At 31.0% G+C, this 16,725-nt stretch overlaps 2 protein-coding genes and 1 long non-coding RNA gene across 3 annotated transcripts; 1 reads left to right on the plus strand and 2 right to left on the minus strand.

The window, feature by feature from the left end:
* Positions 1–6,283: 6,283 nt before the first annotated feature.
* Positions 6,284–9,068, minus strand: LOC113518037 (uncharacterized). Its single transcript, XM_026902788.3, has 4 exons — positions 8,911–9,068; positions 8,244–8,455; positions 7,819–7,954; positions 6,284–6,461 (listed from the first exon to the last, which is right to left on the minus strand). The coding sequence occupies exons 2-4, from the start codon at positions 8,448–8,450 to the stop codon at positions 6,364–6,366; spliced, it is 441 nt and encodes a 146-aa protein (XP_026758589.1). The 5' UTR covers positions 8,451–8,455; positions 8,911–9,068; the 3' UTR covers positions 6,284–6,363.
* Positions 9,069–9,365: 297 nt separating this feature from the next.
* LOC128200209 (uncharacterized) lies at positions 9,366–11,142 on the minus strand. Its single transcript, XR_008252609.1, has 3 exons — positions 11,052–11,142; positions 10,394–10,427; positions 9,366–9,571 (listed from the first exon to the last, which is right to left on the minus strand). It is a non-coding gene; the product is annotated as an uncharacterized LOC128200209 (long non-coding RNA).
* A 1,121-nt stretch (positions 11,143–12,263) lies between these two features.
* LOC113518122 (B1 protein-like) lies at positions 12,264–15,252 on the plus strand. Its single transcript, XM_026902893.3, has 2 exons — positions 12,264–12,390; positions 14,552–15,252. Exons 1-2 carry the CDS (start codon positions 12,328–12,330, stop codon positions 14,906–14,908), a joined length of 420 nt encoding a protein of 139 aa, XP_026758694.2. The 5' UTR covers positions 12,264–12,327; the 3' UTR covers positions 14,909–15,252.
* The last annotated feature ends 1,473 nt before the right edge of the window (positions 15,253–16,725 follow it).

Genomic DNA, 16,725 nt, shown 5'->3' on the forward strand with positions numbered 1-16,725 from the left:
GTACATGTTTTTAAAATATTCCGAGCTCTTTGAAAGTTTTTTGATAATTACATTGAAGTGGGAAAGGGTGATAACCAATAATTGATAATCGCTTTCGTTCGGGGAGAAAAATTGTTAGTTGGGTCTAATAACCTCCACGCGATTTCCTCTGGCAACCGTAGTGGTAAATTTTTTAATTCATTACGATGGGCTGACCAGCTTTCGTCCTCATCTGTCATCACACACTGGTGCCCGCCAGTGTATATCGATAACTCAGGCGGAGCTACTATTCCTTTTTTATCTATAAAAAAGCCGCTTTCTGGCGAAACCGCAGGACTAGTTTATAATTGACGGGCAGTTTATAAAACCCTTATAGAGTTGTGTTTCCGAACGCTGAATTTAACGGGTGGTTAACCGAATCAAAGAAAGAAAGTTCTGAAATAAAGGAACAAGGTTGCCAACCGGGTAACTGCCACACTGGCCGGAATAGTGTTATTATTATAATTAGGATTACCTGCAAACATATTTTTGGTTCTTAATTGTAAACACAATTAGAGTGCAAATTCAGCGAAATATAAGTTTAGTGTATAGGACCCAACCAAGACAACAAAGAACACTTGTTTTATTGACGTCTAACGGCGTCGATAACTAAATAGAAAATGTAACGAACTGCGAGGCGTAAGCTTTGCCTGTATTATAAGATACAGATAGTGTAAATTGACAGATTAGGTTTAACCCATATTTAGCGGATCATTTGCTGCTACATATTTTTTTTTATAAAGGAAAATTTTATCCTCCCAGGAAAAATACTCTTATAAAGACAGATATTAAACAGTTTTTTTGCAAGCGCTTTAGTAACGCCTCACACAAATGTAAAGCTTACGGATTATAATCGTCATTTGTAGTATACAAAATATATTCTATTTTATCAATATGTATTCTATTTGGACAAAATAGTGTACATTTATTTTGTCCATAGTTCGAGTACATACACTTGGGGAAACTGCAAACGAGTTCATCTGATGGAAAGTGGACGTTAGAAAACTTGTTGCATAGTGCAATTCTGATGTAAATGCGGCTAATCAATTATATATGTATACTCGTATAGATGATGAGATAAATAGAAAATACGTCTGGCGTTTTCATTATTTAATTGTATTGACGGATTCCATATTATTTTAATAGTATAATAAAAAAATATTAAAGGAGTTAATTTAAAATCTAAACTACCAAAAAAAAATTTGTCTCGGCCTTCATATGTTATCACTCCGGATGATAACTCCGGTGTCTATATGCATGACCCTTCAGATCAAAACAACTCGTTTTATAAAGTAAATAGGTAACACCAATTTGGGTCAATCGCACAAAAACTAATTATATGTTTGTTTGTTGTATTAATTATAATTATAAGCCTCACCATAAGGGCGATTTGCCAGTATTTGCTACGCTTGGCAGGCTAGCCAATAGCAACCGCAGTTAGGTTTTGGAGATGTTTTAAGAGGGACGCTGCTGCCCATCCCTCGCCCTCCTTTAGTCACCTCTTACGACACCCACGGGAAAGGAAGAAGTGGCCTATTCTATACTGAGATTACACGGTGACTCTATTATATATTATATCTATTTACTAGTTACTAGGATATTTAAGAAAAGTTAATATGAGGGGCCTTAATCAATGGATGCCAAAACAATAATGTCTAGAAATGTTTTCTGTCTGTATTTTTGTTTCGGCATCAAGCAAAAACGTCTACAGCAAATTAGAAACGGTTTTTACAGTTGTATTCCTGAACGTTTAAAAATTAGTTGGGGTTGTTTCATCTTGATACGCCATGTGTAAGTAGTTTTATTTAATTGGTTTTCGTATTTGTGAAATGTACGCATACAAAGTAGTAGGTAAAAGTCTAGTATCGATACGGAAGTTATACATAAAATAGTAATACTTCGTAATACCAGGTGTCTGTAAAATATCAAATATAAACATATTTTTATTGTTATTTAATGTTGAATCTCCTCATAATGTTATTAGCTTTTTCTGGTCTATAATAAATGCATAACTATAGTAATTGTTTCTCGTAAATTATTGCATTGCGCAATTAGACATTAGGTATTTATGTAGGCAACAAATCAGGGCTGTCGATTTGTAAGAAAGTTGAAATAAAAATCGATTTTTTTACACGAGAGCTCAGATAAAAACAACTTGTTTTTAATTTACTTTTATAAATAAAAGTTTACACTTAGGTGTATACTGATATCGAGCATTCTGAAATTGATCATGAGATCTCTTAAAAAAAATATGGTAGTAATAAAAGAACCATGAGGGCGAGATATACCTGACAACCAACACAGTTTTTACGCGGTTATTGTTTTAAGTTCAGGTGGTTTTTTTTTTTCAAATGGTTTATGGAATGGAATATTAACTCCACTTGCGCAAACGGATATACGAGTATAGCGTATACGCTGGCAGAGTATCAGCGAGGGATGATAGGTGAGGATGAAAAGGCAAGTCAGTTAGCCTTTTGTGATGAATTCACCTGAAATTGCACAATAACTTCCATGAGGAAGTCGACCTGAGATGGTTATATTGCTAGCAATGGGGCTGGTAGTCGCCATACTACCAAACTTTTTCTCCTAGTTGGGGTGATAACGACTATGCCAAGAACAACAAAATTAACGTGGGATTGACATGAGAGAAAATGTTTCACGTTACACACATAAATACGAATATAAGAAAACTGGAAACTTGACGAGAAAAACATTTTAAAGATTGGTAGAGAATGTCATGATTTTTTCTCATTACAGTTTAAATAATTAACAAATGAATTTAGAACATAATCTCTATTCGAGTATTCTTTAGGAATCTGCATGAAAACCTTGATGTTATTTTATTCACAATGGAACAAAAAAATACAATTATGAAGTTATTGCAGTACATTGTTACTAGGCCCATCGGCGATCTAAATCACATAGTAGGTATTATTTAATTATATGTCCTGAGATAATAGTTCTTTGCCGCATTTAAGTAAACAATACGAAGTCTCATTATTCAGTTTTATCGATTATGTAGTTATGTCATTGCAATAATTATGTCTGCACAGTTGAGGCACAGAATATACGTCGAAAATGTTCATTTTTATTTTCAAATAATAAGTGTTTTTGATTTCGAAAATTATCTTTTTTGGATTTTGAAAAGAAAAAGGTAGAATAACAGTAATTGTTATTTTTCCGAGATAGGTATCGGTTTGCATCAGTAACCCCAAGTCAGCAGAACCTGGGGTTACTGATGCAAAAAATTAAAATATGATAAAAGTATATATTTTTTACTTTATTTAACTTTCTTGTGGCAATCCTTACATATTTGTCGGCGCATAAAAAGAGCTTTCCTTCTGGGTATAATATTTACTTTGTGGTTGAGGGATAATTTGTTCACAGACAAAAATTCTAAGCTTGATGTATTTGAATAGAATAGAAATAATCTTTATTCAAATAAATTTGTCAAGTTCTTGCGACACGATTTTCTCAAAAGAATCTCGGAGAAGAAGATCGGCTCTTACAAAGTGAAATTTTGTTGGGGCACAAAAAGTTTACACAAATACGGAGGCATCTACATATCTTTATAGCTACAGTTTGACCATAAGAATAAATTATGGTCTGACTAAAAACTTGAACATTTTTATGACGGCATTTTAAATGTTTAAAAGGGTTCTACGTTATAAGAATCATAGAACACTATGCATCAATTTTATATAGACCGTGATTGTAATATTTAATAGGTAATTATCAAATTTATATAGCGCAGCACGATCGAAGTCATACAAGTACGACCAAAGTACTTACTTATTTTAAACATGACATGTCGACACATCACTCGTAAATAAACTGTTTACCGCAGAGCGAGAACAATATGAATAGACCTTCGTATTATGGAAAAATCTGTGTTAAATTTTAATATATGTTTACCTTTAGTCTGACCTTCATTTGTGATGCCTTACTTACTGTAGTTTTTTTACTTAGTGTAGTTTTTTCTAATTCGAGCTAGAGGTAAGACAGTACAAAATAATCACTGTTGAGGTATTGGGTAACAAATAAGACTTTTATGAACAATGGATATACAACTTTGTCTCGTTAGTATTGTGTGTTTAAAACAGATTTCATATTTCAATGCAATCGTGGATCTAGGAGATGAAGTCGGACAAAAATTTCTAGCGTGCCCCCACTATGCTGTGGATGACGTAATAGGCAATTCAGAAAACTTAATGGTCGAGAAATGGACAGCAGCGCCCCTCTTAAAACTTAATCAAAGTCAAATTGCGGTTGCCAACCCGCCTGCAAAGCAAAGCTTGTTGCAACTATTGGCAAAACCCTTCTTATTGAAGAGGCCTATGTTCAGAAGTAGACAGTTAAAAGGCTGAAATGATGACGAAAATGATAAATGATAGTGGATTAGATTAGCAAGTTCAAATGACAGTGGTCCAGCCACATAGTTCGAAGAATCGACAAGTAATCTAAGGATGACAGATTCTCGAGCGGTATTCCTGTACAGATGAGTGCTGAGTAGAGTGACTGGATGCGGCAACTACTCCAATGGGTTGCAAAAAAAATAATAGTGAATAAATATTGAAGAAAAAAGATTAAAAATAAAATAAAATGTGTATGGTTATTACTTTACCACAACAACCCATTGTTGTCCCATTGCTTCTCCCATTATAAGTGCGATTTGAACTCGAAATAAAGCTGTTTTTATTTCGAGTTCCCCTGCTATTACAGAGTTCCCCTGTTATTACATTGCTCTATTCTCCTAAATTTCCCTAGTCGGATATTACAGCATTATGAAAAAACCATAAGCATCAGGTGTACCGTCAGCTTGTTTGCCTGCTTAACAATAACCAAATTTAATTTTTGCAGTCTATATCTATTATTTATTTAAAAAAAAAATGCAGATATTTACATCTACATAGGTAACCTGCCAAACGAGTCTGTGTGAGAGAGAAAAATAATACAAGCATCTACGTAAATACTTAGGTGACATCAATTGCTTACATAATAATTGTTAAAGAATGCATGAAAATATGCTTTTGATACAATTAGCAATACGATTTTATTTTTGTTTTATTTATTTTTATCCGTACTATACAACCAGATGTTCGTGCCCTGGTTACTTACAGCACAGGGTATTCTATTACTTATATATTGACGATCAGGTTATCGGTGTGATCGTGTAGTACTTATTATTATTTTTCCACTGCTGGGTACGGTTTTCTTTATTGGAGAAAGATATTATTCTAGTATTACTGTACTGGGCAGAAGTCTTGATATCTATAGAATTTTTAAATTTTCTGTCTGTTGCACTGATGTAGTGTAAATTCTAAAATATTATATTAGGTATATTTCATAATAGTCAAATTTACTTATCTAAGTCATTCACAAGGGGGGGAAGGGATTGTTAGTAATGGAGACTGTGAATTCCATTGCTAGCAATATACCCAACCAGGTCGACCTCCTCGCGGTTCCCCCTGGAAACTATCATGGTTAATTCCTGATGAATTCATCATGATGGGGTAACTGGCTTGTTTTCATTCTCATCTTTTACCCTTCACTGGTACTCCGCCAGCGTATCCCGTTAGCGCAGGCGGGGTTACCATAAAAAAAAAGTCATTCACAAATTTTGGAAATTGTACCTATCATATTTAACTGGATGCCATAGTATAGAAGTTAATTTATATTTAAAATAATTGAATAAAACAAAAATATAAAATTTTCGTGACAATTTTATTCCTATATACCTATTTGTTCGTACTTAATTGGGTAGGTAGGTACATAATGTTAGTAGTTAGTACATTTTACCTCATTGGACATATTTATTATTCAAAGATGTGACTAAAAAAAAAATTAGCTCAGTTACGCTTATACTCGTATATTAAACAGGTAGATTTAGCCATATTATTTAATTTATTTATTTTATCATAATTTAAGTCATTCATATTAGATATAAATATAAGACAAGTTACTAATATAGTTGTTACTATAAACATGTAAATCTTACATTTAAGATATAAATATTTTAAAATATTTTCGATTCAAATTAAGAAAAATCGCATCAATAAATACGAGTAATACTCATATTTATTGATCGATATTATATGATATCGACGGAAAACTTGAAGGTTAGAAAAAAATAATACTAAGCGATGATCTTGATACTCACTATGTTATTTCTTATATAAATCTCGTCTGATTATCATCGACAGTACTCAGAAATGACTCAGATTATAATTTAGGTACGTATCATAAACTCATAATAAAAGAAATATTGTGTTAATTTTGCTTTTTAAAAATATGCAATTATACATAATTATAAAAAAGAAATTTATTTGATTTATTTCTTTAATATTAATTTCCTTCTTCGTCATCACTCTCGGCATCTGAGACATCCGTATAGCAGTCGTGTTCCAATGCTTTCACTTTTAAAAAATCCATAACTTGTGGACCTGAAATAAATTTTTAAATAATTATTGTATGACAATAATCATTACATGAACAGAAGTTGGAACAGTACAATGCTTCAAACATAGAGTAACACCATAGTTCCTAAGAAAAGATATGTATGAGGGGATCATGACCATCACGCGGCATATATAGGTGAAAGTTACCATTTTATAGTAGGTGGGCTAGTAGCTTGTTTGTAATTCTAAGTTGAACAAGAAAAAAAAATTAAAGAAAAAAAAAGTCTTATATTTGAAACAGAACTAAACGAAAACGTTTCATAAGATATTTTTAAGTCGCTGTTACCATCCGTAACTAGGTAAATAATAGTTTTGTAACCTTGGCCGAGTTAATTTAATTTAAGCTGAGCAGTCCATATTAGTCTATATATAAAGCATCGGGTTAAGGTTATTCTCGACTGCCGGCTTTTAGGATTTCAAATATTTGCTGTGTTTCGGTTTGAAGGGTGGGATATGGCGTGAATTTACTGGGTACAGAGGAATAACACCGGAGTCCTCAGGAATGGCAACGCATGGGGGGTATCATGGGCGAAACAGTATACTTTGTTATGTCCATGGTACCGCTCATGTCTATAGGCGACGGTTACCACTTTCCATCAGGTGGGCCGCCAGCTTGTTTGCCATTGTAAGTTGTATAAAAAAAAAGATTTGTCTTCAAAGTATACCGATTGTTCTTGTTAAGCCATCGCATTAGTCCTCCGAAGTAGTGGCGCATGTATGTATACATTGTTGTCAGTTTTTAATTCATGAAATATATATGTAATTAATTTTATGCTCGTTATTACGCGAGGATTTCAGAAGTAGGAAAATCAATTAAAGACACCGCTTCAAAATGGGGTATCTAGATGAAAAATACATCCGACTTTAAGTTAGATCTTCAGGAACACAACTGTAAAGAACACATCTAATTTAGTGCATTAGTTTTTGCGCGATGCCGGAACAAACATATAGACAGACAGATAAAATAAAAAAAATATATATTGTTTTGGCATCTATTGGTCTTGTTATAAATTGATCTCTAATATTAATATTTCTTAAATATCTTCTATGTATAGAGTTCGACTAGTTAAAAATTTATTATATTAGTGTCATACGATTGTATATTACCAGGTGGGGGTCGCTGCCCTGCCACACGTATCGTACATAACAATAAATAAGATATGATAAATAAGAGATGAATACAGCAATTATTAATTCAGTCATATTGTTAATTACAGTTCGCCCGTTAATTTGTTATTTCTACTACTGTTTAATTGTGTAAATTTTATGTACCTGTTTTTTAAATAATTAAAATTTAACAGACTGATGTATATAGAAATTATACAGATATTATAATGCAAACCTTCAGTATAGACAATGCTGGCTCCAAAGTCTTGTATTGGTGTGGGTGTAACAGGACGATCGACACCCGCAACGCTGACATCATCACCTTCGTCATCACTGTCCACTGTTATTTCCTCTTCATCACAATCTTCCACCTTAAAATATAAAGCTGGTTTGAGTAATAGCGCTGTGTCATAATTATATATAACCTATTTAAGAAATGTAAGGCTCTGAAATATTTATCTCGCTTGTGACGACCATTATTAATTTTATCCTTAGGAATACACCAAAGCAAAACAGGAAAAAAAAAACGGATCTTATATAGTGGCCATATATTTTAATGGAGGCTAATTTAGAATAGAATACTTTATTGTTTGGAATAGGCGATACAAAGCTTTCTTTATAAATTTTGTTAGATTAAAATAAATATCAGTAGGTATGTACCTGAATATCAAAAGATTGTTGCTTATTCTTGAATTCAAGTATTGCTGCAGCAGATGTTCGTCTAGAACTTGGACATTGGCTTGGTGAAGGTGTGCATTGGCTGGCGCAGCCTTCGTCTATTTGGTAACCCACATCAAGATTCAGAGGCAAGCTCGGGTTGCCGGAGCCTCGCCGTCGCCTTAACTGACATTCGCGGTCTTCCGCCATTGTTTCTATGAAAGTTATTTAGTTTTTAAATTATAGTATACAGATGAAACGAATTGAAGAAGGCCACTATTTGGACCAAATTAATCATATCACAATCTATTAAAGAACTTTGTTTTTGGTTCTTCAAGACATCAGATTTTTTATATGTTTTTCAAGTACACTTAAAATATTGGAAATCCACTTGATATAAGTAATATAGTGTAAGTGATCACCGAAGCCTTAGCCACGTTTGCAATACGAGAGGAATCATTCGTGCCTCGTCGACACTGCTGATAATTTTGAGTTACCTAGTAGTTCTAATGTCATATCAAGCCATACTCTTTAAATTAAGTTCAAGTTGTTTTATGGCATAACTATTAGGTAAGTGCCCATATACGAGTAGAGGACTTTGTATTTCTGTATAATCTCTATTGGTTCATGACCGATTTTATTACATAAATATAATATAATTTATACTTACATTAATATGGTAACGCAGCTAGATCACTGGGATGTGGAAGTGATGTAATAAAATTAATTCAATATCTATATGAATATGAAAATCACTCAAATATTACTTGTCGACTTATTTACAAAGTGGTCAATACGAATAGAATGTGGTCACTGGGCCTAAGCTCAGTAAGTAGATCGAGGCTGGCGAGCTCGGGGTGAGAAGCCATAGCAAGATAATCTGTAGTAGTCAGTGATAGCCAATCTTTTATAAAAAAAAGAAATAAATATATTTTAGATCCTTCTGAGACCGAATCTTTATGGAAGGAAATATTCTGAAGTGACGAGGGAATTCTGTCTCTAAATATTTCTTGAAATTATATAAATTTAGATAGATTTACTTTTCAACACTAAAGATAAAAAATAAATAGATCGTCACTGGTTTCTAAACTGAAGTTTCTGTTTAATATATTATTATTGCCGTGTGCTTATAAAATAGGTCATCGCTTCTTTTTGTGCGTGTCGTAAGAGGCGACAAAAAGAACTTAATGGTAGAGGGATAGTCAGCAGTATCCCTCCTAAAACATTTCTAAAAGCCTAATTGCCCTTACCAAACTGCCTGCCAAGCGTGCATCTACTGATGAAACCCCCTTTATGGTGAAGGCTTATGTTCAGCAGTGAACGGTCAGTGGCTGAAATGATGATGTAATTATTTTTGAAAATCGGAAATTATCTAATATAAATGAGTCATTTATATTACAAAATTAGCTTTGTGCCCGCTACTTCGTATGCGTGGATTTTAGAAAAAGGAAGGCCAAAAAATAAACTACATTTACATGTCGTATTAAGATAAAACAGTTTTTATGTTACACCTTTAGGAATGCAAATGTGAAAACCGTACCTAATTTCATGCAGTAATTTCATATATTTTAATATAGACATACACATTTTCTAAAAGATATTGTTTTAGCATCTTTTAGTCTTATTAAGACCTCTAATAATAATTTTTCTTATATATTCCTTATATTTTATACGTCTGTATATGTCTATGTAGATGTCTATCGTCTAGTTATAATCTATTATATTAGTATTTAAGATGTGACAGTAATATCAGAATGATGATAGACTAAGAATACCAAGCGACATTTAGCTTTTCCATTTTCAAAAAGTGGTAAGAGTATAAATAACAGAACAAAACAAACATTATGGTACGAGTATACTATTGTGAATGTTGTAACGAACAAAATTTAAGATAAATATATTTGAATACGTAGGATAATTATACACCAATCACTTTGACAACAATATTACCATCTACCTACACCTATTGCTTTTACTTTCTAAAGTTACATTCTCTTGGCATTTGTATGGATTCGAGTTCTAATTTTTGGCATAATTATCTTACTAAAACTTTTATATGAAAATTGTAAGAAAATGTATAATAATTGTACGTAATTATATATAATAAATATAACAATATAACCTTGTCAGTTATTGTTCTTCAGTATACTTACGTAGACAATAGGTAACATGACACTGACTCTGTACCTGCGTAGGTATAAAATCTGATTAAAATAATATTTTTATGTTTCTTGTACAATGTGGAATGGTAGACATGTCGACAGATCACCTGTGGTAAAGTGTTAAACATTGCCAATAGACATGAACAGTAGATAATATATTACCAATACCAGGTAGTCTACCATGAAATGAAATTTCGAATTTTCGGGCTCAATTTCGTGTTTTTGTTTATACCGAAATTGACCTGGTATTACGCTTAACATTTCGGTCACCCCGTTCGCCTAGGAGCTTAATATTTCATTCGTCATAAATCCTACCATTAAACATTATTTTTAAACGGTATGTATCATGTAATTTTGACATTAAATTCTGTTTCGTTCGGTTACAAAATTTCGAAAAACATTTTCGAGTAAGCACTCAGATTTTACGTACCAAAATCCTACTTATATGATATAAGTATAAATAAAATATGTAAAAAAAAATTAAACGTAGCCTATGTTCTTATTAAACTCAAATCATACGTGTATATAAAAAAATTACGTTAATTAATTTTTAGGGAAAGGATAAAAATAAACAAACTTACTTTTTATAACATTAGTAAATACAAGGATTAGGCTAAATTATGAACATTACCATAAACAATTATTTTACCTTATGCAATGCAGTAACCTAGATATTGAATAGGTTAATTGTGCACACAGCAGTATGACCGTACTTGTCGTTCACTGCCAACAAGTGCATATACCTGAACTAGTTAAATGTATATTTTAAATCAATTAAGGTTTAAACAACACAATGTTTTATAAAAACACTATTAATAAGTCTTCGATTCGGAAATTCGAATTTAAAGCAATCGCTTCCAAAAAGTCTTCTCTAAAACAGCTACGAGTTACGGTTTTGCTCATCGCTTTTGTTGTTTAGCTTTATGTCAAAATATATTTATATTTGAAATGTTTGTATATTATTAGTCAAAATTTATAAGGTGTCTCTAAATCTACTTATTAATAAATCGATGTACAATTACAGCCTTGGTAGATACCAATAGGTATAAAAGCTGGGTGAAAATTAATACTTCTTCCACTAAATTGATATTTGTACGTACGAATTTTACACCAATACAATGTTGCCATAAAATTTTTTTTTATTGTTTTTTGGAAACTTGGTTGTACAGGGGAAAACGTAAAGTTTAACTGAAAGTACGAGTGCGGTACCCAAAAAAGAGGATAATGATTTTAATATCATTTTATCAAGAAATGTAGATACTTTAGTACCATTTTCTTAATCATCTTTACCTTGTATCAGCAATACCATATGCATAATTTTTAAAAATGACAAAATATGGAGAGTGCTTTAAGTTGCTCATTACTTATTTTTTTAATGAGTGATAATGAAATGGTCATTCCGCTAGCGCTAATGCCATACGCTGACGGGGTACCAGTGAGGGATGAAAAAGCAGGTCTGTCCATAGTAACGGATTCAACAAGAATTAACTAGAATGATTTCTAGGGGGAACTACGTGGAGGTCGACCTGATAGGATATATTGTTAACAATGGGGCCATTACACCTCATTACCCCCTTACGTTACACCTTTTCCCTTTTAATACTGTGATGTTTATGATCAATGTCGACTATATCACTTTCCAACAATATCTTTGCTATTTACAGGATTATAGAAATAGGCATAAAGTAAACTCAACCAAAAGCTGTTAAGGATAACCAAAGCTATTAACTATGTAATTAGTACCATTTAAATAAATTCTAATATGTGTCCGCAATAGGACACTTATACGCTTAATTAGACATCGGCTTCCTGACAAAAGTAGTTTCCTGCCTTGATTTCCTTCGGAGTTCTATATAAAAGAGTAAATATAACCGGTAGATCAGCACAATTTGTTAGTAAGGTAGGAAACTCAGTTGTCTTACAAAATGAAAACATTCTTGTTTTTGGTTTTCGTAATGGCCGTAGCTGGTCAGGCTGTGGAAGCTCATGTAAGTATAGTAGGAGAATAAAATATATATAAGAAAAATAAAGAAGGGAATATTTAAATTATTAATAATTTTAGTATTATCAATTTTAATAATAATTATAATAAATATATTTGTCTATTGATGTAGGATGTGATCCAGTTATGATTGTTTGTTTTTTGTTTAAATTTGTTTAGCTTTTTAAAACATATTAAAATATCTTATGGTCTTTATATCTTCATGTATAAATAAATATTAGAAGAAATAGGATTTTTTTATATTTAGAATCTCTAATTATTTAAATAATGCTATCTGAATGTAACTTTATTTGAATAATTCTTTAGTGTTTTCTGAAAAAAATATTTTTAGATACATATTATAAATGGCATTTAGAAGACATTATGGATTGCTATAAAATAAATAAATGTATAAATTAAATACCATATAATATGTTATGGTACTGATAATTAAAGAATCTTTAGTGTAATCTTAATTGATCCTTTATAAGATTGTTTAAGGTGGTCGATTCCAGTAAAATTAGTATTAGCGTAGAATCCAATTCATAATTCTGGTAATAGTCATATTATTGTTATAGTATTTATTTCAAAGATTAAGTACATTTAGATAATTTTTAATTTGGTGCAAATTTAATGAAATCGAGAGAAAAAATAATTTCTATTCAATAAGCATATTTAAATATATAAAAAACATACTCTAATCTGTATTAAATTGTACCCTATATTTATGAAAATACTGATCGATGAAGTTTTTACTGTGAAAGGTAATGAGAACATGGTTTTGAAATAATGCAAAAGTCGGTTGTGGGACAATGTTTTATTATGGATATATGTTCTTCGGGATCATTTTTTATTCTCTCATATTCTTTTCTCTTATGTAATGTTGAGATAATTTTCTTCACGAGTCTTTTTAGTTTTCGTTTTAGCTATATTGCTATCTGAATCAGAAACAGTTTCGTTACTATTTTTTATAACAGTGTATATTTTTTGTATTTTACACCACTTGCATGACAAATTCATTTGCTTTTTCAGTTCTGTATAACTAAATAAAATTGATGGTAATGAAACTGTGAGTAATGAATTATTTTAACTCTTTTTTAAATTATTCACCTTACAGTCGTTTCTCACGAATAAAATGTACATTAATTTAGAAGATATGAATTACGCTTACGTCACCATTTAAACAAATTTAAAACAGCAGAAATTACACATATCAATCATCCACATTCAACATCATCATTTCATTCATCATTTTATATAATTTCAAATAATACACCCCCGATTTTGTTACTGTTAACTACCTCACTGACACGCACACGTTCGATGCAGGCAGAGGAGTACATTATAAATATACATACAAATATATTATTTACATTGCAAAAGTTGCTGAAGGTAATTATAAATTTGTAGAAACAAATTTACGTATGTATTTACGAAAATGTAATTAATGTACATTGTATACTTTGCTATAACTGACGGCGTCCTATTAAATAATATGCTGTATAACCTTCAGCTTAAACTTTATTTTTTTTACTTTGTTTTACTTGTAACGAGCAGGACACTGAAGGTAATGAAAATTACAGATGTAAAATATTGTTTTCATTTATTAATTTAACTCCATAACTGATTATTCTACATAGAACATATTCGTATGTGACTTTTATTAAAAAAAAAATTACAGTCTTAGGTTACGTAGTTTGTTTAAAAATTTGACGGACATGTAATTTGCACCAAATCAGAGAAATACCCTTTAAATGTTTCAATAAAAAAAAACTACGGAAAACTACCCAATATGTATTATTTATTGTAATTTACTTGCGCTTTGTCTGCGCTTATCATTATATATATATATATATATATATATATATATATATATATATATATATATATATATATATATATATATATATATATATATATATATATATATTATACGACTTAGTATAAAATATAATGATGTAAAGTGGTAACCGTCGCCTATAGACACGAGACACGTACCATGGACATAACAGAGTATACTGTTTCGCTCATGATACCCTCCATGCGTTGCCATTCAGACCAGACATGCAACACAGACATGCAAACACACCTATTTAGGTAAATAAAATTTCAGTGGAAGAAAAATTATAGTGATTTTAATACATTATTGAATACTCTTTCTTTTTCAGAATGTTCACCTATCTCAAGCTCAAAAAGAGAAGGCACAACAGTATACAGTAGAATGTCAGAAGGAGACGGGTGTTAAACCAGAGCTGCTATTGGAAGCTAAGCAAGGCAAATTGAGTGATGATGATGCACTGAAAAAGTTTACTCTTTGCTTCTTTAAAAAATCTGGTATTGTAGATGACGAAGGAAAATTGAATGTTGAGACGGCCTTATCTAAGTTACCTGAAGGTGTTGATAAAGCAGATGCTAAGAAATTGTTAGAAGAATGTAGAAAGAAGACAGGGAAAGACGCTGCTGATACCGCTTTTGCAATATTGAAGTGTTATTCTCAGGGTACGAAGACGCACGTTTTGTTTTAAAAGATTTGTAATATTTTATTATGTAATTTAATGTCGCAAGTTATAAAAGTTGTTTTTAAACAGTCACAACAAATCTTTAAAGATTAAAAATATAAAATTAGCAATAGACGAATGATTGTGTATTTAAAAAATGGTCTTTTTGCTTGTTGACGTAATTGATGAAGACTATTTATGTTTTGTTATAACACAGGTTCAAAATTACCTTGCATTTGTTGACATTTATTATTTGTTATAAATTTGTTTAATTTATTTTAAATAAATATTATGCTTGTATAAAATAAGTAAATTATTATTTAATAAACTACATAATGAAATTAGAAATACATTTTGTAATATTTAAAATACCTCATGCAGTTTTTGTTATTGTTGACGATGAACAAACCCTTATTCAAATCCACGAGTACAGGTATGTTTTAATTTAGGTTTCAATAAATAAATAAACCCTTGAACTCTAACAGATGAGTTTTATTATTATTATTATTTAATATACTCTTGAGCTTATATAGATAGGTTAGAAATCATAATATCGTGTTGTAGCACACAGATACTAAAATAACAACTCCATCTAGTGGTCAACGTGAGGAGTATTTATGTTGTTTCTATGGTTACACCATAGAAACAACATAAATATTATTTTATAAGCATTTATTTATATTATAAGCATTTAACTCAACACGGATTATACAGATGATTTTGTTGGTTAATACTTATTTGAATTATGAATATAAAATTTCGTATACATGTTCTATATGAGATGGAGAAGAATATTACTACTCATCCCGACATACGAACCCATATCTCAGTTATGCGGACGAAGTTACAGATAAAAATAGTCAATAAAAAATATTTTAAATACACAATTGAGACTTAACGCGATGTAAATGCCTTTATAGGCAAATAGTACCTACAAGTACTTAATAGTACCTTTATTGCCGACGTTTCAATAAAAAATATTTTACAACCTAACTGTATCTTGCAACTAAGCTTGCAATTTTGTTTCTGTGAATCGGTGTATAAAGTATCCAAAGTGTTAACTTAGTTATAACTTAGATAACTATAACTACTACTTAGCTATATAACTATAAATACTATAATTTATACAAATCTGTTCGGCCGTTTCAGCGTAATAGAGTAACAAATGTACACATTTATAATATTAGTAGAATTCTGTCAATCCTGTCTTGTCATTGGTTTTTTCTCCAAGTTTAACGCGATATTTTGTTAATATAAATATTATAAAGAATCCGAAATAGGTCAATAATGTAATTAATATGTTTCTCTTTTAGTAACTCATAGCATAATAGAATAGCCATAGTTTTTTTTATTTTTTATATTTTTGTCATAACCAGTAAATATAAAATAAAATGAAAAAAATTAATTCATGTACCCAATAACGAACCAATTAATACTAGTAATTTAGAGGAAAAGGATGCTTGTCAATTAATTGTGGGCATAATGCCTAGGATTGTAACAGAGTATCCAATTAGAATTCTATAGCATAGAATGGGCCACACCTTTCTTTACTGTGGGTGTCATAAGTGACGACAAAGGAAACTTAATAATGGTCGAAGAATATCAGCAGCGTTCTTCTTAAAACATCACACCAAACAATAACTGCGATTTCCAATCCGTCTGCCAAGCTCGGTAGCTACTGGTAAATCTACCCTTATGGGGAAGTTTTATGTTCAGTAGTGGACAGTTAACGGTTGATATAATAAAAAATTCAATTACAATAATGTTTTTTTTTATTCTAAAGTTAAATGCCTTTACAAATTGGAACACTAGGTTATGAATGATTTTACACTACATTATTGTTT

The sequence above is a fragment of the Galleria mellonella genome, unplaced genomic scaffold (genome assembly GCF_026898425.1).
Source record: "Galleria mellonella isolate WM207_F2 unplaced genomic scaffold, CSIRO_AGI_GalMel_v1 utg171, whole genome shotgun sequence".
Classification (NCBI taxonomy): Eukaryota; Metazoa; Arthropoda; class Insecta; order Lepidoptera; family Pyralidae; genus Galleria; species Galleria mellonella.